Below are 22629 nucleotides of genomic sequence, written 5' to 3'. Positions count from 1 at the left end.
TAAAGTACAGTATCTTGCCATTCTGCAGGGTGAGATTGGATCCCTTAGTAAGTGAAAACAGAAATGTAACTTAATGAAAGGGAAAAAAGGACATTTGCTTGAAAAAGTAATTCTTTAAATAATTTCTAACACTCGCTGCTAACACCCTTATCTACCCTATCATCATATATATATATACATATATATGATCTGTCAGCTGTGATTTACAGAGAATGTTCCTTATTTTGTATCAGTACCTATCGTAGTGGTGTTTATGGTTTCTGTTCCTTCACAACAGGGACACAAATACTCTCTGCTCTTTGTTTCATTCAGAGCCCAGAGGTAACAAAGGGGAGCACCAACCTTTAATTCAGTGATTTCCCTCATGCCCAAGACAAAGGGGCTGATTTACTAACCCACGAATCCGACCCGAATTGGAAAAGTTCCGACTTGAAAACGAACATTTTGCGACTTTTTCGTATGTTTTGCGATTTTTTCGGATTCTGTACGAATTTTTCGTTACCAATACGATTTTTGCGTAAAAACGCGAGTTTTTCGTATCCATTACGAAAGTTGCGTAAAAAGTTGCGCATTTTTCGTAGCGTTAAAACTTACGCGAAAAATGCGCAACTTTTTACGCAACTTTTGTAATGGATAGGAAAACTCGCGTTTTTACGCAAAAATTGTATTGGTAACGAAAAATTCGTAAAGAATCCGAAAAAATCGCAAAACATACGAAAAAAAACGCAAAATACCGATCATTACGAAAAAAACGCAATCGGACTCCATTCGACCCGTTCGTGGGTAAGTAAATCAGCCCCAAAGTCTTGGTTTTCAGGTATGTCTGCATTTTATATACATTTCCAATTGTTCCAGTCTGTATATTTATTCAGATACAAGTACAATTCCCCATGCACACCTACAGCGGTGTAGCTAGAGTTTGTGCCCCCCCCTTCAGAGGAACTTTCTGTGCCCCCACGATTTATATTAGTGTGTCGCGTAACGTCACATAGCAGTGACCTGGAAACTGCAGCCTCAGCAGCGGTAGCAGCACTTGTAGGCCCCTCAGATCCCAGCGGCAGTGGGGCCCTTCAGGACTCGGGCTCCCCACATTGCAGGGTCTACGAGAAAAGTAATGCTACTAACAAAAAAATCCAAATATAATGTAGTGTGTGTAAGCCTTTAATTGTGTTAATTATAAGGCTCAATTACAATTTACAAAAATTAGGAACATTACCTACCAGGTACACAACTGTGTAGCACCCATGTCTGGATAATATCTCAGTTGGCCAGGGACCAGCATCTTTCTCTTCTTTCTACTGGGCTATATCTTCAACCATTTTGTATTGCAGTCATATTATAAAACATATTTATTTAATATGCTGTTAGCTGGTAAAGAAAAGAAACAAGAAAACAAGGAAAGAGGTTTTGAACTTTCTTGCCAGTTTCATGCCTGTTGGCTAACAATGCCAAAAATGCCAAAAAATGTACCCTTTTTGTAGATTTTGCAAGAAATGATTACACTGTGTCTGAAGCAGCTGCCTTCCAGCCATTACTTTCACATGGGTTTAAGCACTGTTAAATGCTCCATTATTATTTGCAGTGTATATAAGTGGGAAGACCTTCAAAAATGTGCTCAAATTAACTAGGAAGCTATCAGCAGTTATTTCTGTGACATTGTCAGTTGCAGCGACAATGCAACCCCAAATCAGCACAAATGACTATAACATTACCACACTGGCCTCTACTCTACCTATAGGTTAATGTTTTGTTCCTATGATAGGATGTAACTTCTCTTGGAAAAATACACTAGTTGTTCCATAAATGCATAATTTGCACCACAATAACAGCAAGTAAGATTGGTCATCAGTAGGGTGCACAGGAAAAAAATGGCTGGCAATGTGGTCTGTATAGGGCTGCAAGGGAGCCTTTTAAACAATAATTGCTGTTATGGTAATTTCCAATAAAGGCAGCAAGTGAAACTGAGAATGTACAATTTAACTGAGTGCTACATTGTTAAATACAAGCATTGGTTTATGTTTTCATAGGCTCAGTGCCCTGCAAAATGCTCAGTCTGCACCTCCCTGTTCCAGAGCCCCAATGTTCCGAGGCAGCTTTTATGGCTTTTCCAAGTCTGTTTCATCGTAAAGTCTTTTGCCTTCCAAAACTACACTCATTGGTCTTCATCTATAATGCTGCCTATTGGGAGCAATTTTGCATCAACAATGACACCACCCATTTGTATTTAAACAGCATCTTCCAGATTTTTTGTAGGAATTACCAATTATAGTTATCTGCCACAGATTTAATGAGCCTGCTTGAGTTTTAAACTCCATCTTAATTTTCCACAAAATTTACTGACAGTATATCCTTTTGTTCAACATGAGTTTAATAAAATGAGTTTGTGACCATCAAATTTTTTCCTTTTGTTTTAATCATGAAAATTCAATGTTTTTTGTTATTTTACGAGCAGAGGAAACTGGGAAATTGAAGTTACTTCATAATAGAGAATATGTATATTTGATGATTGTGAAATGTGTAAATAGTACTGCTTTTTTGACATTATCCAAATAAAAAAAGCCTGAATAGAAAAAAAAGGCACCAAGTTTGCCCAGTAGCAGTAAGCCATAGCAACCAATATGACAGTTGCTTTTAGAAAGGGGACCATTAAGAATAATTCCAGAATTGCTACTTTGGAATCCACAGTATTCTGATATTCAGACTTTCCACAACCTTTCCAACACTCAAACCCTTCATTTGAGTGGCTTCCTACAGTCTGTTTTCCCTCCCAGAAACTAAACAACATTATTGGATAAATCCAAAGCAGAGTTGAGAATAATTGTTTGAGCTCCCCATGTATAACACAGGATCCGTGTCCAGATTCCACAGTACATCTAATTTGTGACTCTTTTAAAGTTATTTGTAAATGTACTTGCTGTTAAAAGCAGTTTCTCTCTGTTTCTTGCAAGTCTCTGCACTGGTGGATACGACTTTTAAAAACAATTGAGCAGAAGCCAGCTGGTTAACATACCGGTCTTGATTTCTGCTACATTATTCTGAAGGGTAAGAACCAGAAGTGCACAGAACACTATTTGCTGTTGAAAACAGCTGAACATTTTTTTATTAAGATACAGGTATGGAGTCCCTTATCTGGAAACCCGTTATCCAGATTCTGTAATTCAGAAGTTCTGAATTACGGAAAGGCCATTTCCCATAAACCCCATTAAAAGTAAATAAAATTTTTAAAAGTTATTTCCTTTTTCTCTGTAAATATAAAACAGTACCTTGTACTTGATCCCAACTAAGATATAATTAATCCTTATTGGAGGCAAAACAAATCTATTGGGTGTATTCAATATTTAAATGATTTTTAGTAGATTTAAAGGAACAGTAACACTAAAAAATGAAAGAGCTTTAAAGTAATAAAAATATAATGCACTGTTGCCCTGCACTGGTAAAACTGGTGTGTTTGCTTCAGTAAGACTACTATAATTTATATAATAAGCTGCTGTGTAGCCACAGGGGCAGCCATTCAAGCTGGAAAAAAGGAGAAAAGGCACAGGTTACATAGCAGATAACAGATAAGCTCTGTGAAATACAATAGTGTTTTATCTGTTATCTGCTATGTGCCTGTGCCTTTTCTCCTTTGAATGGCTACCCCCATGGCTACATAGCAGCTTATTTATATAAATTATAGTAGACTTTCTGAAGTAAACACACAACTTTTACCAGTGCAGGGGAGCAGCACATTATATTTTAGTTACTTTTTACTTTTTTGGTGTTACTGTTCCTTTAAGTTATGGAGATCGAAATTTCGGAAAGATTCCTTATCCAGAAAACCCTGGGTACCGAGCATTCTGGATAACAGGTCCCATTCCTGTACCTTGGAAAGTTGTTTCACGTGATGCTGTTTTTCACCAGGTTAAATGTTATTTTGGGATTTAGATAGCCTTTAATAGAACGGATCCTTCACTAAGCAGACAATCTGGTAAAGCCACCAATCACAACTTTTTTGTCCTTACTCCTTACTATAACTTTTTGTATTAATGAATTTAAGTCTGCTTGATACTATTTTGATAAGCTTAAATAAAACTCATACTCTTCTGGTCTTGCTCGTCCGATATTATGGAGATTTGTACAATCTCATGTCGGGTTCTGTAAGGGTTACAGTGAGGAATGATCCCGCCATGACAACAAACTCCCTCAAACTCTCCAGGAGTTTCAGTACCCTGGGCAGCAACTCCCTGTTGCTGTTCGGTATTAGGACCCTGCAGCTTCCAGTGCTCGTTCACGGCGCTAAGCCCCGCCCCTAAGGCTGTCCGGCTCCAGAATGTGTCAGGATACAGACTTTGGCATGGAGCCAGCCTGAGTAGGGAGAGACACAGCATCGCCCTGACCTCCCGTGGAGCAGGAGAAGTGGACTCCGGAGGAGGAGGAGGAGGAGGAGGAGAGAGCCTTCAGCACTGGAGAGCACAACACACCGCAAACACTCACTGCTCTCACTTCCATTGCATTGTGTGTGTGTGTGTGTATAGCAGCTATATGTATGTATATGTGGTACTGCTGCTGCCGCTGCCGCTGCTTGTCTCTCTTATTCCTGCACTTCTCTCCCACCCAGTCTCCTGCCCATATCCCTCCTCTGTCTGCTTAGTCTGAATGCATCTGTCACAGAGGAGGGGAGAAGAAGGAGAAAAAGAAAATCAAGCAGGAGGAAGAAACGAAGGAGGGGAGGGCGAATCTGTGTTGGAAGTTCCTTACAGAAGGGGAGGGGGGGAATTATGAAGAGTACTTGGGATGGGGTTAAAAAGGGAGAAGAAAAGCCAGGAGTTAATTACCTGCTGGGAATAAATCAAGTGGAAATACCTGTGTTTTATTTTTTCTCTCTTTTTCTGGATTTATTCTGAATTTTGGGATCAAAGCATTCTGCCATTCAGATTTATTGCCTGCTTTGTGTTTTTTCCCCTGGTCCCTGCTTTTCTTAATCTTATTTATTTTATTTTATTTTTTTTTTGCAAAGGAGACCTGTGATCAGCCATTACTTTCCTTGGCAGGCTTGTAGGAATCTCTGGCATTATTATTTTTGTATGTGGTGGAATCACACTCAACATATTCTCTCCATTCCAGTTTGTGTATGGATCTCAAGAAAGGTGATATATGCTCCCAAGATCTTTGTTATTAATTCTTCTTTTTTTATGACCATTTTTATTCTATTGCTTTTCCAGAACGTGGTGTTTTATTAATTATTTTTGATCAGGAGGGGAGGAGGTGGGGAAGGGGAGAGGGAAAAGGGGGGTGGTTGCTGGTGTCTTGGTGCTGCTGCTGCTGGTGTTGTGGGTGCAATGGATGGCCCACGGTGCAATGGCTTTCGCAAGAAGAGAAGATCTAAATCCCAAAGGGATCGAGATATGAGATCCAAAAGTGGATTAGGGGTTGCCAGGACCGGTTCTTTGCTTTCCTCCTCTGGATCTGAAAAAGAAGACAATGAGAACCCAACCGGCTCCTCCTTTCCCAGACCCAAACCACCCAGGAGAAAGAGGAAAGAGTCCTCTTCAGCTGAAGAAGACATCATTGATGGATTTGCAATGACCAGCTTTGTGACTTTTGAGGCTTTGGAGGTAAGGAGAGAGCTGTGTTTAAAGGGTGTGTGCTTATGATTGTGGGGGTTCATTTAAGGTCCTAATGTTTGGAGTGAGGTGGTGGAGAGGAGAGGAGGGAGGGGGGCTGGACCTATGTCACTGCAGAATGCTGTTTAATCCTTTCATGCCTAGGTTTGGAAATGCGAGTAGCTGGCTGCAGGTCATACTCACACTTCTCCAGCATTGGGGTGGTTAATTCTGTAGCTTAGCTGGAGATATGAAGTGTCTGTGTTAGGATAGATGAGGTGGTTTGAGACATCAATGGCAATAACTGGTTAAGTGTATGTTGATGGTTACTTTAATAAGGTAAATGATATCATTATGTTTTTAGTACTTTAGGTGGACCTGTGAGCGGTCTAGGTTAAAACAAGGTTCTTGGACCGATGTGTTCCGATACACATCGGTGATTGGGATGCACTTAACAAACATGACTGTGACGATGAACGCTCTTTCTGACTGCAGGGGTTAATGAAAACATCAAATCATCCCTGCTGACGTCCTGTATTAAAGGCTTCTCCTGCTATTGTCTGTGCAAAAGTGATTCTCTGTTTGCAGGCAAATGCTTGAGTTTTTATAGCGATCGGACACCTGCAGCGCTTTAACCACTAAAATATATATTTTGCATTGTGTCTCATCTGGGAAGTGATTGTGGTTTGGAATGTTTCTGTTCTGGAGCAGTGATTTGGCGGAAAGTATGGCTTTGTTTGCTTTAAAAATGTCTCTTGTCTGTGCTCTACCATTGCTACATGCAGCTCCATCAGCAAAGCATTCTGTAGGAAAATGCCATGGCTGTGATGTGAAACTTTGCCCATTTTTCTGCCTTCTTATGACAGTGGATACAAGGGGGCTAGGGCCGTAAGGCAGATTTAATGATGAACCTGTCTTGCCATGCTGTACTTCATTGTTCAAGGTTACCTTGCTGTAAGATCCAAAGTGAATGGGTGATTAAGAGGTGGTCTGATTGCCATCAATGTGAAATCCCACATGCAAATACAAAGCAGAATGAAATGTTGCCTCCTGGGACCAGTTAGGCCAAAGCTTTGGGAGCATGTCTGGCACCTAAAGTGTTACTGTTCAGCAGTGGGCATAAAATGGCAACATCAACTACTAGCTATTTATGCAAGACACTAAAATAATACTGTTGTTGTTAAATAAAAAGCGTGTAGGCAGTAATCTGCCTTGGAATATCCCAAAGGAGCCAGTGCTTTGCATTTTTGTTGCATTTGACCAAAATTTTTGTGATTATACCAGGTGTTTTCTCTTTATATAAATACATCTGTTTTAACACTACATGATATGTTCACACACTTTCTTTGGCTAACTGCACACCACATGTTCTCCTTGTGGTGAGTATGAAAGATTCAGAATCCTACTTGGTGGTGCTTGGTGGCTCCCTGTTTTACTGGCACCTGTTGGATACGGAAAGGCTACTAGGCCATTTAACCTCTTTTCAATAGGCAATCAATTTTAGTGGGAATATCAGAAGAAAATGTATTGTAATATTCACAGTTTTCTTCTTTTTTTTGGTACACAGGGTATTGAGAGACAATTTATGTTTTCCATTCCTGACATCTTGATGCATATAAAATGCTTTAATGGACACATTGTCTAAATACTATTATTCAAGTTATTTCTAATTTTCTTATTGTGACAATGTCCCATTCTTATCACTGAAGCAGAATGGCAGAGGTGATATGCCCAATCCAGTGGTTTCAACAGGACATGTGATTTGGCATTATTAGTTAGTGGATGCCTGATGTGAGTCATATTTTGAAGATTTTATTAGATATGTCTAAACAAAACCAGATATGCTTTGGAGTCTGTAGGACCTTCTAAAGAATAGTCATTATGTAGGTAATACATTTATTTTTATTTTTTTTTTTATTTTGAGCGCTGAGGATTTGGGTATTGTATATACCTTTGTGCACCAATAGGTTGAATGCCAAATTTGTTCAGGCAACTACTGCAGAACTATAAATTTAGATGGCCAGGGTTTGGCTGCTTTGGGTCAGACCTTTAAAAGAATTAAACTTTTAGTTCTGCAACAAAAAAGTGTCTAGAATAATAGAAGTTTTATTTCATTGAATGGTGGAGGACAAGTGAGGCCTAATTCACTGGGTGGTGGGAAGATCAGTTTTGTTTTCTGGGCTGGTACTCCTTTTATTTAAAAACTCTCCAGGGAAGTTTCTAATGAAGGGCCATCTTACCTGTCTCTAATAGGCGTCCAACTTAGAGTTACATATGTGTAGTTCAGGTATGGGACCTGTTATCCAGAATGCTTACGACCTGGGGTTTTCCAGACAAGGGGTCTTTCCATTATTTGAATCTCCATACCATAAAACTACTAAAAAATTATTTAAACATTAAGGATTATAAGGATTAATTATATCTTAGTGAGGATCAAGTACAAGAAAATGTTTTATTATTACAGAGGAAAAGGAAATATATTTTTTTAATTTAAATTATTTGATTGAAATGGAGCCTATGAAAGATGGGCTTCCCGTAATTTAGGCTTTCTGGATAATGGGTTTCCGGATTACAGATCCTATACCTCAAAGAGTTTTGTTTTTATACTGATTTTACACTTACAATTCTTTGCAAGGAACACTTGATAGAGAGAGGCATGGCATGGTGCTTCTTTTTAAACTTCCCCTGGTCCAAGCAATTTTATTCATAAAAGTAGTACTGACATGGGGGAAACAAGCCATTTAATTTAGTGGGAGGTGCCACATATTTTGGTACCCTGAAGTGAATTATGCTTTCCTTGTCCTTTAAGCTTTTGGCACACATATTAAGTTCAACCCTTTTTAGTGGCATGTGGCAGGTGTTCCAGAAAACTCAGGGGATGGCTTTCTGCAGGTAGTGATCTTCAGTGCTTACTACATGCTGATTGAAATGAAGTTTTAGATTTAGTAATTAGCCACAAGGGAACTAAAAATAAAGCTATAGACATTGTATTGAATTCAGTGCATGTGTAGATAATGTTATGTTTCTTGACTATTAATTATGCTTTTAAAGGTGCTTTTAAATACTGCATTGTCCTGAAAACCAGTGTGCTTCATTGTGGTAAGGTTCAACTATAACTCACTGATAAACACACTACAGCACTCCGATTCTGTGTAGAAAGTGCCACCCATTGTGGGAAACAGAGTCTTGGCTATGGGAGAGCTGGCTTCTGCTACATTATTTCAATTATTTCTATTGCATCTGATTTACACACATTTTTAATATATATTGGAAAGTTGCTTGAATTAAATCTTCTTTCATAAGAAAACTTTTTTTTTCATGTTTTCACCACCCTTAAGAAAGTTTACTTACAGCATTTCACTCCTGTATTAATTGAAATCATCAGGTAAGCTGTTGCTTTCTGTACAGTAGGGTCAAACCACACGTGTACATACATGTACAGGAGGCAAAACCCAAGGCGGTCAGTTTGCTCCTCTTTTTAGACTCAGTCAGGGATGGTGTGGTGCTCACATTTTCACTAACCCACCTCTGCTTATGCCTCTGCCTGCAACAGCAATGTAACTCAGCTGTGTAGATGCAATGCAATGTTGTGATGTTATGGATTATGTGGAAGAGTCACTCATTATAACATCATTAGAATACATTTGTATCCCGGTGTTTGGCTTAATTCTGGAGCAGCCTTTTATCAAATGCAAAAGGCAATGAATGACTTTAATTCTGCTTTGGGTAAGGATTTTCCTTACCTACAATTAAGACTGTCTGGGACATTGTATAAACTATTAGGTTTTAAATACCTTGGGATTTTATAATTTTACTGCCACCAGTGGAGAGTCAAGAGGTGCAAGAGGGTTAATTTTGGTTTCCATTTTCCACAGCAGTCATGGTTCTTATTGTCATCCACCACCTTGAAAAGGTCTCCGCCATCAATCTATTTTTATTTTTGCTACAGATATATGTCCAGCTCTCAGAAAAAACTGTGATTAGCAAAGTGTTCTACATGTACAGTATAGAATGAAAAGTGTTTCTTCTACTGCTTTATGTCAGTGTGTCACTGCCCAGCAGCAAAGATGGCTTTACCGGTGTCTGAGTGAAAACCCGCCCATATGTGTACAGCAGATTATTTTAAAAGTTGGTATGCAGCATTCTCTGGTTAATGAAATTGGAAATGGGTTGCACATTAAGAAATCAGAAACAAATATTGAAGCGGCGACTCATCTAATGCTAATAAATAATAGCATATATATTTATATTATAATAATATTGTTATTTAATGGTGGTGCTTGTCCTTTAAATGTAATCATCTGTGGTGTTCTTTGGCTTCACATAATAGGCGCATATTATGCTAAAGCACTAGTCAAAATAAAGATGTAGTACTCAACAGTAATTCATATTTGTAAATAGATAAAAACACTTGATGTGAACCAGTTAGCAGTGCTTATCAAACAAGCTGCCTGTTAGACTCTTCTGACAATGTAGTGTTATTAGGCACACATTATATTTTCCATTTGATTATGTGAGTGTTATAAATATTGATTGGACCACATAGGAGAGTCATTTAAATATTATATTGCTTTTTCTTGGTTCTGATAAAACTATATATGAAAATACATCTGTAAAACAGAGGAAATAATCCTTAATAGTATAATAAGCCAATATAAAAAAATTAATGGACAACATGAGCCTAGACTGATGAATCTCTTATGAATAGTCAACCAGAACTGACCTTCAGACTGCTCTCAAGACCTTGAATTACCCTTCCATCCAATAGTAACCCAAACTTAGACTTACAACTCTAACTTACAACTGGCTAGTCATTGCTTGCAGGGTGCCTTCATCTAATTGCCATTGATGTGTCTTTCTCACGTCTTACCACAGGGCTCCCTTCTTCATTCTACCTTGCTGGCCTCATGCTTCCAGCAACACGTACACTCTTCCATGAATGGGTGTTTGAAAATGGCTACCCCCTTTCTTTTTATACTGCTGAAGGAAATCACCTGCCATCCCTGTACCAATGGAAACCTTCATAGCCCGCCCATATGGCCCGCGCCCATAGCCTCCCCCCCCTGAGGGGCCCCACACCCGACGTCCTTCCCCAAGCGCGTAAATTTAACGCGTCGGAGCCGGAGTGGTCGGGCAGGGGGAGCACCGTAAGGGTCAGGTCTGGGCCGCCGGGGCCCACTAGAGCCAGGACCCACCGGGATTTTTTCCCGGTGTCCCAGCGGCCCAGTCCGACACTGGAAACCTTTCCCCGCCAACAGGAAGTACCTCCCCCCACTGATGCTTATAACCAAACTGGCTCTTTATCTGAGATTATAAAACTAAACATTGACTTATATTTATAAGGAAAGGCTAAAGCCATACTCTCCTATGCCGTTTAGGTTGAATAATGTATTTCTAGGTTTTATTAGGAGACCAGATTGTGAAGGTTTTAGTGTACAGACTGCTCATTTTACAGCTTCAACATTGTCAGCCCTGTCCTCTCTACATTACCTTGCCTGGCAGCTCAACTCCAGCAATACAAATCTGAGTCCAAAGCTTTGCATGTAGGTTTGCAGTGCTCTCTGTTACATTCAGCACTCTCAAGAGCTTTTATGGAATGAGTGCAGGGATGTCTAACCTGTAGGATGGCAGGAATGTCAAACTGCTTACAAATTTCTAGTGTCCTTCTACAAAAAGATTCTTGAATTTGGAATTCTAACTACTGTATTGCTGCTGTGTTTTAGTGAAAAATTCACAAAATGTGCCTACTTCTTACGCAAACACAACATTTTTCCTCACTCCAGATGCATTAAAGTCCATGGGCATTTTTTTTTTTGTCGGGCGAATTTTCTCAGTAGTTTTGTGAAAAAATTTGCCAATGGTGAAATTCCGAATTTCGCAGCAAATCCACGTCTGCTGCAAAAATGTGCTCATCACTACTGGGTTCATATCCTTGAGGTTTACAATTGCATAGTACTGATGTATTGACTGGTACCATATTTTGAACAATTTTTTGTCACTACACACTTTAAATGTCTACAGTATGAGTACGCACACAGTTATACAGTTTTTTTGCCACCAGTTACCCACATAGAAGCTTCATGGGGGATTTTTATCACTATATGCAGGTGCAGCTCAACCGGCCCTAGCATCAAAGTGAGAAAATCATTCTGCTTTATTGTGCATCAAATGTAGATACTAAAATTATGTAGCATCTACTTGCATGTCGTTACTTTCAAGCATATGCATTTAGCACTAAAATACACATTTACTTGTAAAAATATTAAGCCTTGTGTATGCTGAAATTTAAATGTAGATTCTGTATGTAACCCCACTTAAACTGATTTGGCTTGGTGAATGGTGCAGTGCAGTGGCAAACAGTCCTTATGAGCAATGTGAGATGACAGATACAACATTTCCAATAGTAGTGATATACTGTATGTGCTGCAAATGAAAATGGTAAAATATATTTTGCACGGGTGTCTTCTACTCACAGAATTATTGATGCATGTGAGTTTATCTTTTCAGTCACAATGGGACATTCAATCTTGTACATGACACTTATAGAGTATAAGAAACAGACCTCAGACTTTCACTGAAATATAAATACAGGTAGATAGGCTGTATGACACTGATTAAATATATGTCCCAAAGAGGGATTTAATGATGGTGGATTAAAGGGTTCATTTACCAAAATTTAAAGTTAAAGTTTTCGATTAAGCTTCAGTCATAATTTTAGCCACTACATAAATGATAAAAGTGCACAGAAGAAATTGCCCAAGGTCATCTACCTTCTTAACCAGTGCCACCTTAAGTATATTAATATGAAATGTATTTTGATTGGCATAATGCAAGCACAAATGTTATAGAAAGTAAACATTTTGTTTGACTTTTAAGTTGTCCCTTGCTGACTGAATGTCTTAGTCCAGCATTTAGATTTACAGATATCTTTCATTCTCAATGTGTTCACCATTGTGGCCCATTTATGTTGCTGGTAACTGGCATCTGTGTTATGTAACCTCTAGCTTTTCTCATATCACGTGAGCAATACTGACATTAAAACATATTGTCATTTTTTATGAAATCACACATTTGTGGTGTGTTAATTATAACTGTGTTATTAGAATATATAACAGATAAATTAGTACCTTCTAACAGTGTTATTAGTTTAGTCAGACCAGGCCACAGTCTCCAGTGGAACCTATAGTAGGGATGGGCACTTGGTGCCTTTCATTTGGATGATGCAATAGCCAGTATGGCCAAAATAATGTCTTACTTGCCTAGTGAGTGAGTGGTATTGCCATTAAAATTAACATAAACACCAATGTGAAAGAATTTTTAACATACACAGGAAGGCCAGTACCAGGAAGGCCCTACCTGTAGGCAAGGTATGTAAAGGCAGGGCTCCATCCTCATATTTAAAGGAAAAAGAAAGGCACTTTGGCATTTTACTGCCAATAAATTAGCCACAATAGTTTAAGCTAGAAAGCTATATTTATTCTGCAGAAAGCTTTACAGCCCCAGAAGCTCACTCTGTTTGTTTAAGATAGCAGCTGCCATTTTAGCTCAGTAGCTTATGTTCTACATTTCAGGCTGCTGGTAGCTTAGATTACATCCCAGTTGGGAGGGGGAGCAAGTTGAGATGGGAGGGGAAGGAGGAGGAGGGAGTGGGAGAGGAGAGAGCTGCGCAGACTTGTGCTGTGCCCTAAAGGATTTTTCTGAGAGCAGGAAGTCTGCCACAGAAGAACATGTGTACATAAACGGAATCAGTGCAGCTTTTCTGAGTGCTTATGGCTGTATTTACATAGACCTTTCTGATAAAGCTTATGTAGGGACCCATAGGGTTAAATGGCCCCTATGGCTTTATGGCTTTAAATGTATATTTGCAAAGGGGTAGAAGCACTCCAGTGTGTCGGCAATGCCTTTAAATAATTTATTTGCAGAAATGAACAGACAGCACAATCTTTCGTGGGTGACCCCTTCTTCAGGTGCAATACACACAAGGGAACAATTTACTCACTAAATACCTTAACAGACCATGTGACACTACCATGTGACCCATTAACCCCACAAAGTCTATAAAAAACATTTCAAGCTGAAGCTTTCGTTTAAACCTTGAGGGGAAAGAGAATCCAGTTTTTTAATCCACACTGTCTCTCTTTTTAATAATTGTTTAGTCAAATTTCCACCTCTAAGTAAATGGACTTGTTCTAATACTGCCCATCTGACTTGTGCCACTGAATGCTTAGTTGCATAAAAATGTTTGGCCACAGATAATTCAGATACATATTTCTTTCCACTTTCTTGTCCAGATTTTTCTTTTTCTCTCTCTGGTGTATAGGCTTTAAATCCCTACCGGTTCAGTTCTCTTAGTTGCTGGGCAGAAGGGAATGTATCTAAGTGAGTTCATTAACATATGTATGCTATTGGTTAGAAGGTATGGTGACCACATCCTGCCTCACTTTGGTATAGTGCTGGGAAAGGAGTGGCATCTTCCTCTTTTGCTTCTACCTGAGGAACAGGGTGGGTGTGTGCTGAGAGCCCAGGGCATGGGCCCAGGCCCAGTGAAGTCAGGGAACAGGGCCCTGTGAATGAGGCATAAGATAGTGGCAGGTGCAGCTCCCTTTATAGTACACTCTAGGGGGCTGATTTACTAACCCACGAATCCGACCCGAATTGGAAAAGTTCCGACTTGAAAACGAACATTTTGCGACTTTTTCGTATGTTTTGCGATTTTTTCGGATTCTGTACGAATTTTTCGTTACCAATACGACTTTTGCGTAAAAACGCGAGTTTTTCGTATCCATTACGCAAGCTGCGTAAAAAGTTGCGCATTTTTCGTAGCGTTAAAACTTACGCGAAAAGTTGCGCATTTTTCGTAGCGTTAAAACTTAAAAGGTGCAAAGTTTCGCGTAAGTTTTAACGCTACGAAAAAAGCGCAATTTTTTGCGCAAGTTTTAACGCTACGAAAAATCGCCAGATTTTACGCAACTTTCGTAATGGCTACGAAAAACTCGCGTTTTTACGCAAAAATCGTATTGGTAACAAAAAATTCGTAAAGAATCCGAAAAAATCGCAAAACATACGAAAAAATCGCAAAATACCGATCATTACGAAAAAAACGCAATCGGACTCCATTCGACCCGTTCGTGGGTAAGTAAATCAGCCCCTAGGAGTGTAAGGCAGTTAGGGTTCAGCTAGAATGAGCAGCACTGAGCTCCTGCACAGGATTTGCAGTTTTGGAGATATCTCTCCCAGGCCACATTGCCTGTAGTGTAGGGATCCAAGTGAATAGGGAATCAGGATAGAGAATTCCCTGAGAGATCCACTACGCGGTGTGTCGCAGAGGTGAAGTGAGATTCCTGCCAAGTCTGCACTCAGGGGAGTGTTAGTCTGTATTACACTCTGTATGTGTTGCCTGTACCACTGGCCTCTGAAGCTGAATTGTGAGTAAACCCTGTGGATGTTCAATAAACACTTATTACTTTGTTATTTGCAAGAACCTCTGGCTCTGTTTTAATTTTTCTGCATAGCAGCAAAAGAGGTGTAGTTGCACAACACCCTCACCTTCCTCTTCCGCTTAGCGAAGGCCAGGCCCATTCTGGGTAAGAGAGTACAGTGAGCTGAAATAGAGGTTACACTTACTTAGTTTTTACCTTTCCTTCTCCTTTAAGAACAACTTAGAGAAACAACTGCTGGAGGATATCAGGCTGGGCATGTAGGCTATATCAGTCTCCAGAAACACGATCGTACAGTATTCATCTTTTCTATAACAACTTTTTTCATGTACATAAAATGTGATACAGTAAAACACACAGTTTATTTGTCTGACTGCTGTATCAGGCTTTGCACTTAATAACCATTCCTATATAGAATTAAATGTAATGTCTAAATGCACCAATTATAATATTCGTCACCAGAGCATGATAAATGCATTTGTTAATTTCACTATCTCAGCATCTCTCTGATTTTATGGGAATCTAATGATCATATCAGTGTCTCCATGCAAAGTAAAATATTAATAATTTAGTCATTATCTCTAGCCTAATAACCCACAATGAAATTTATTTGATAAATATTTAATTTACATAAGCTGTTTTGTGATTTATGTGAACACGGGTAAGTGTATATGTTAAGCAGTTGAAGTATGTTGTGCTTTATTTATACTCTTTTATAACATATGGGAGTATACAGTATGGCCTTTCTGTCTCAGGCATTAGTAAAAATATGGAAGCGCATGACATTCTTCACTTCTTACTGCTTGAGGGTTCCTTTTTTAACATACAGTATATAGCAAGCTTGTCTTCACCTATAATACATTTTATATATACCCAGAGAAAGATTGCTTTACATCCATTTACGAGCATAAAGAAATGTTCAGAGTGCAATTTTGGATTCAAAATGCCATGTTTTTTACCCACAGTGCAACATTTTTTCTTATAATTTCAGTGTAATTGCAGCTGCACTGGTTGCTCCAGTGGAACTTATAGTAGGAATGCTGTAATAGTATTTATTGGCTGGAGGGTCCAAGCTATTATTAGACTTGCCTAGTGGGTGGGCGGTATTGCTATTAAAATTAACCATAAATGTTCTAAGTGCAATTTTTGATGCAAAATGTTTTGTTTTGCCACAGTGCAGCATTTTTTCCTCATAATTCCAGTGTAACTGCAGCCACCGGAGCTAACTGTGCTTACATGCAATTTAGCTGAAAATCTTGGGATTTGTAATTTTCTGTTGCAGGTTTGTGCAACAACAATAGCAAAACTGGGGTTATGCTTAATAAACAAGCCTATATATATATATATATATATAGCACTTTTATTTTTTAATTAAGGCCAATATTACCAGTTGGTGCCATGTTTTCTAGCTACTATCATTTTCTCTTCAGTAGCCATACGGGTCTTCCTGGTAGTAGATTTAGTGGGTTAAAGGAACAGTAACACAAAAAAATTAAAATGTTTTAAAATAATTAAAATATAATGTACTGTTGCCCTGCACTGGTAAAAGTTGTGTGTTTGCTTCAGAAAGACTACTGTAGTTAATAGAAATAGCTGTTGTGTAGCCATGGGGGCAGCCATTTAAATTGAAAAAAGGAGAAAAGGCACAGGTTACATAAGAAGATAACAGATAAACTGTGTAGAATACAATGGGAATCTATGCTACTTATCTGTTATCTGCTTAGTAACCTTTGCCTTTTCTCCTTTTTTCAATTTAAATGGCTGCCCCCATGGCTACACAGCAGGGTATTTATATAAACTGTAGTAGTGTTTATGAAGCAAACACACAACTTTTACCAGTGCAGAGCAATAGTACATAATATATTAATTATTTTTATACACTTTCATTATTTGGTGTTACTGTTCCTTTAAAGAAAGGGGAGATGGAGTAGACTTGATGATTTTTAGAACTTTAACAGTTACAATTTTTGATGATATGTATTTGAAGCAGTCAGTAAGAGAAAAGACAAAAAAAAAGGAAAATCTATAAAGTGAAGTTGTTTTGATAAAACTTTAAACAGTTACTTTAGAAACATAAATATACACTGACACATAAAAAAGAACAACTGAGACGTGTTTCATCCCTCCTAGGGCCATGCACATCAATAATATACACCAACAGATCATTGGGGAAAGTCAGTCAAGGGTTCAGTCAAGGTTATAAAGCTTATATTATAACAGCACTATGGGGACTTTTTAGTATATACCAACCACATGACCTGTACACTTTCCCTGAATGTATAAACAGTACATTTAAAAAAAAAAAACTATTTGGAAAGCAGATTGTACTAGCAATCATAGTCCCTTTGGACAACAACGTTTACTTAAATAACAAAAACTCCATAGAGAGTAAATGGGAATGTGTGTCAACTCGGTTTGCATGGTCTGATGACGGATCAGGATGCTCCTTTGAGGGTTTCCTCCTCACATGCTATTCTCTCCACCCTTTTGCCCACCTGGTGTTCTCTTTGCCTTTTGCCATCCCCCTTATGTTCCATTTTTCTGAATTCTCCCCTTTTCTCATTCTCTTCCCACCCCTCTGCAGAAACTTAGGCCCCACCAATTTCTCCCCCAGCAGCCCTTTCCATGGAACATATCAACAGGGTTTTTCCATGTGGCTTCTATACCAAGCAGTGTAACTGTGGGGCCCTGCAGCAGCCATTACTTAAATAAACAAAACTCCATAGAGAGTAAATGGGAATGTGTGTCAACAATATTCTGATGACATTGAAGATCAGGACCTTAGGGATTGTTACCTGTGGGTACCCATAGTACATGCTTAGCAATGTATGAAAAAACAATATGGCAGCTGTTATGAGTTCTTAGGATAAAATTTGGGGGCAGCACATTGTTTGGCACTTGTTCCTTATTATGTGACCCCTTGTCTCTACTTCAGCTTTGCCTGTTTGCTTGTTGTGAGGTTTCAGTGTGTTTATATTATTTTAACTTGCCTTACATAGTAGTTAGTTACATAGTTACATAGGGTTGAAAAAAGACCTGTGTCCATCAAGTTCAACCCATCCAAGTAAACCCAGCACACCTAACCCACACCTACCAATCTATACACTCACATACATAAACTATAAATACAACCACTAGTACTAACTGTAGATATTAGTATCACAATAGCCTTGGATATTCTGATTGATCAAGAACTCATCCAGGCCCCTCTTAAAGGCATTAACAGAATCTGCCATTACCACATCACTAGGAAGGGCATTCCATAACCTCACTGCCCTCACCGTGAAAAACCACCTACGCTGCTTCAAATGGAAACTCCTTTCCTCTAATCTAAAGGGGTGACCTCTGGTGCGTTGATTGTTTTTATGGGAAAAAAGAACATCCCCCAACTGCCTATAATCCCCTCTAATGTACTTGTACAGAGTAATCATGTCCCCTCGCAAGCGCCTCTTTTCCAGAGAAAACAACCCCAACCTCGACAGTCTAACCTCATAGTTTAAATCTTCCATCCCCTTAACCAGTTTAGTTGCACGTCTCTGCACTCTCTCCAGCTCATTAATATCCTTCTTAAGGACTGGAGCCCAAAACTGCACTGCATACTCAAGGTGAGGCCTTACCAGGGACCTATAAAGGGGCAAAATTATGTTCTCATCCCTTGAGTCAATGCCCTTTTTAATACAAGACAGCACTTTATTTGCTTTAGTAGCCACAGAATGACACTGCCTGGAATTAGACAACTTGTTATCAACAAAAACCCCTAGATCCTTCTCCATTAAGGATACCCCCAACACACTACCATTCAGTAGATAGTTTGCGTTTATATTATTTCTACCAAAGTGCATAACTTTGCACTTATCAACATTGAACCTCATTTTACAGTTTGCTGCCCAGTTATCTAATTTTGTCAAATCGCTCTGCAAAGCGGCAGCATCCTGCATGGAACTTATAGTTTTGCACAATTTAGTGTCATCAGCAAAAATAGAAACAATACTGTCTATGCCCACCTCCAGGTCATTAATAAACAAGTTAAACAGCAAAGGCCCAAGGACTGACCCCTGCGGTACTCCACTAACCACACTGGTCCAATTAGAAAATGTTCCATTTACAACCACTCTTTGTACTCTATCCTTCAGCCAGTTCTCTATCCAATTACAAATATTATGTTCTAGGCCAATATTCCTTAATTTGATCATTAACCTTCTGTGAGGTACTGTATCAAACGCTTTAGCAAAGTCCAAGTAGATGACATCAACTGCCATTCCAGCATCAAGGTTCCTACTCACCTCCTCATAAAAGGCAACTAAATTAGTCTGGCAAGATCTGTTACGCATAAAACCATGCTGGCACAAACTAATAGTATTGTGAACTGCAATGTATTCAAGTACCCTATCCCTTATTACCCCTTCCAAAAGTTTTCCTACTACTGATGTCAGACTAACAGGCCTATAGTTTTCAGGCTGAGAACGGGATCCCTTTTTAAATAACGGCACCACATTAGCAATCCGCCAGTCTCTTGGCACCATGCCAGACCTCAATGAATCCTGAAAAATTAAGTGAAGAGGTTTGGCAATCACAGCGCTCAGCTCATTTAATACCCTGGGATGAATCCCATCCGGCCCTGGACCTTTGTTTACCTTTACATGTTCAAGTCTCTTTTGAATTTCCTCCCGAGTGACCCATGCGTCAGTAGCTAAATTACTAGAACTGGGCATATTACAAGGGAAGCCTTCATTATCTGGCTCCTCAGATGTATAGACAGATGAAAAATAAGAGTTCAAAATTTCAGCTTTTCCCCGTTTTCATCAACCAACGTACCCCCCCGTGATAATAAAGTTCCCACCCCTTCTTGCTTCATTTTTTTACTATTCACATAATTAAAAAATAATTTTGGATTCTTTTTACTCCTAGCTGCAATATCCCTTTCCATCTCTATTTTAGCTTGCCTGATAGCTTTTTTGCATGCTTTATTTGCTTCCTTGTACCTGATGAAAGTTTCCGCTGTCCCAGCTAACTTGAATGCCCTAAAAGCACGTTTTTTCTTACCAACCTCGACAATAACACTTTTATTCAGCCATAAAGGTTTTGCTTTGCGATGCCTCTCCTTGCTTACTAGGGGGATATACTGTTGTGTATACCTACAAAGCAATGTTTTAAAGATGTTCCATTTTCCTTCTGTGTCTAATCCCATGAAAAGCCTTTCCCAGTTGACACATTGCAGAGATGCCCTTATACTGGCAAAGTCTGCACGTCTAAAATTGAGTGTTTTAGTTACTCCCTTATAGCGCTGTCTCTGCAGCATTATCTCAAAGGAGACCATGTTGTGATCACTGTTCCCCAAATGCTCACCCACACAAATGTTAGAGATAAGTTCATTATTATTAGAAATCACCAGGTCCAAAATAGCGTCATTCCTAGTGGGTTCTTGAACTGCCTGAAATAAAAAGTTGTCATTTAGCATATTTACAAACCTACTAGCTTTTTCTGACTTAGCCACCCCATTACTCCAGTCAATGTCCGGATAATTAAAGTCCCCCATAACAACAACTTGACCCAGTTTTGAAGCCTCCTCCATTTGCAACAATAGCTGGGCCTCATCCCCCTCATCTATACGGGGTGGTTTATAACATACACCAATGATCATTTTCTTTGTGACCTTCAGCCCTACTGAAATTTCTACCCAAAGAGATTCAACGTTTTCATTGGTAATGTCTTTATTACATGGCTTTAAGTCTGACTTTACGTAAAGACAAACCCCTCCACCCTTTTTAATCTCTCTGTCCCTCCTAAAAAGTGTATAACCATTTAAATTCACAGCCCAGTCACATTTATCATCCCACCAGGTCTCAGTGATACCTATTAAATCATAATTTTCAATACATGCAATAGCTTGCAGCTCCCCTAATTTACCCGACAAGCTACGCGCATTAGCCAGCATGCAGCGGAGATTATTACTTCTCCCTCTGATGTTTACATTAGCTAAGGGAGAATTAGAGCTAAGGCAATTATGAGACTGCTTTCCTTGTAACGGAAGCTCCTTATCTGATAAACTATATGCCCCCCTCACTCCTCCCCCACAACCCTTTGCTAGTCCCCCTACCCCGTCTACACTAATTTTCCCATGGAATTCTAGCTCACCCACCCCCCCCTTGTCTAGTTTAAACACTCCTCCAACCTCTTAACCATTCTCTCCCCTAGCACAGCAGACCCCCTTCCATTGAGGTGCAATCCGTCAGGGCTGTATAGATTGTACCCCAAGGAAAAGTCAGCCCAGTGCTCTAGGAACCCAAACCCTTCCTTCCTACACCAAGACTTTAGCCACGCATTTAGCTCCCTAAGCTCCCGCTGTCTCCCTAAACTTGCACGCGGCACCGGCAAAATTTCCGAAAAAATGACATTGGAGGACCTTTGCCTAATCTTAGAGCCTAGATCCCTGAACTCACTCTTTAAAGTCCCCCACCTACCGTTCATTTTGTCGTTAGTACCGATATGTACCAAGACAGCCGGGTCATGCCCAGCCCCTCCCAATAATGTGTCAACCCGATCAACCACATGCCGAACCCTGGCACCAGGAAGACAGCAAACTGTCCAGTTGAAGCGATCCGCTTGACAGATTACCCTGTCCACTTTCCTAATGATCGAATCCCCTATAACCACCATCTGTTTAGGCCTAGCTCTGCTCTCCTCCCCACCACTACTAGTGAAACTGGTCTCCCGGCTGTTAGAGAGATCAGCCTCACCTAGAACCGCCAATCCAGAGTTCACACTCCCATCTTCTTCACACAATCTGGCAAATCTGTTGGGATGCGCAAACCCTGGAGCAGCCTCCCTTTTCCTTTTCCCCACACTAGATTTTCTAACTGTCACCCAGCTTACTGCCCTATCATCCTTTTGCTGCTCCCCTCCCCCCCTACTATCTGACCCCACTAGTTCTTGTTCAGTTAACAAGAGACCCCTCTCAAGATTGTTGATTGAACGCAGTGTTGCGACGTGTTCCTCTAGGACTCTAACGCGAGCCTCTAAAGTGGCAATTTCGCTCACATCCACAACAGAGGTATGCACTTTGGAACTGTTGTTCCACAACTGCATACATGTGGCAGGCTGTGCACTGTGTCAGACCTTCAATGTTGCTACCACTCATTCTCCCAGTTACAAGAACAGTTAAACAAAAATAGGTGTAAGGACTTGTAGTAAATACCTTGTTTTACCTTGTTTTTAACTCCCTTAGTGTTTAACTCCCTGAGTTTATAACTCCACTTACAGAGTCCCACTTAAAGAGCAAACACTTACAGAGCACCTACCACCAGAGCAAGCTCCACTGGACTGCCTGTGGTTCTATTTATGCAGTCTGTAAAGGTGAACTAATCAAACCCCACCCTCCTCAAGCTGAGGGTAATTACAAGGGAATGTAACCTGCTGTAAGCCTATGGATCCCACAAACTTTGTAAATTAGCTCCAAAAACAACAATTACTTATGAAAAAAAATAAATAAAACCCAACAGTAAAAAAACACAATGGTTTTGATAAAGTTAGTAAAGAATACTTATCCCTTTTTAGTTGAAATGAAAGCAAGTTGATTCAACCAGCCACCAGCCTGTTAGTAAGCCTTGATT

At 39.6% G+C, this 22629-nt stretch overlaps 1 protein-coding gene across 2 annotated transcripts in view; it reads left to right on the top strand.

Moving 5' to 3' along the window:
- The first annotated feature begins 5280 nt into the window (after positions 1-5280).
- Positions 5281-22629, top strand: part of LOC116408858 (autism susceptibility gene 2 protein-like) — a 319748-nt gene continuing 302399 nt past the window's right edge. For both annotated transcript variants that reach the window (XM_031896972.1, XM_031896971.1), the window contains exon 1: positions 5281-5594. In XM_031896972.1, the coding sequence (XP_031752832.1) occupies positions 5319-5594 (276 nt within the window). In that variant the 5' untranslated portion in view covers positions 5281-5318. The remainder of the gene's footprint in view (positions 5595-22629) is intronic.

Source organism: Xenopus tropicalis, chromosome 2, assembly GCF_000004195.4.
Source record: "Xenopus tropicalis strain Nigerian chromosome 2, UCB_Xtro_10.0, whole genome shotgun sequence".
NCBI classification, from domain to species: domain Eukaryota; kingdom Metazoa; phylum Chordata; class Amphibia; order Anura; family Pipidae; genus Xenopus; species Xenopus tropicalis.
Note: the sequence above shows the minus strand (reverse complement) of the source record. Positions and strands in the feature narration are given on the sequence as shown.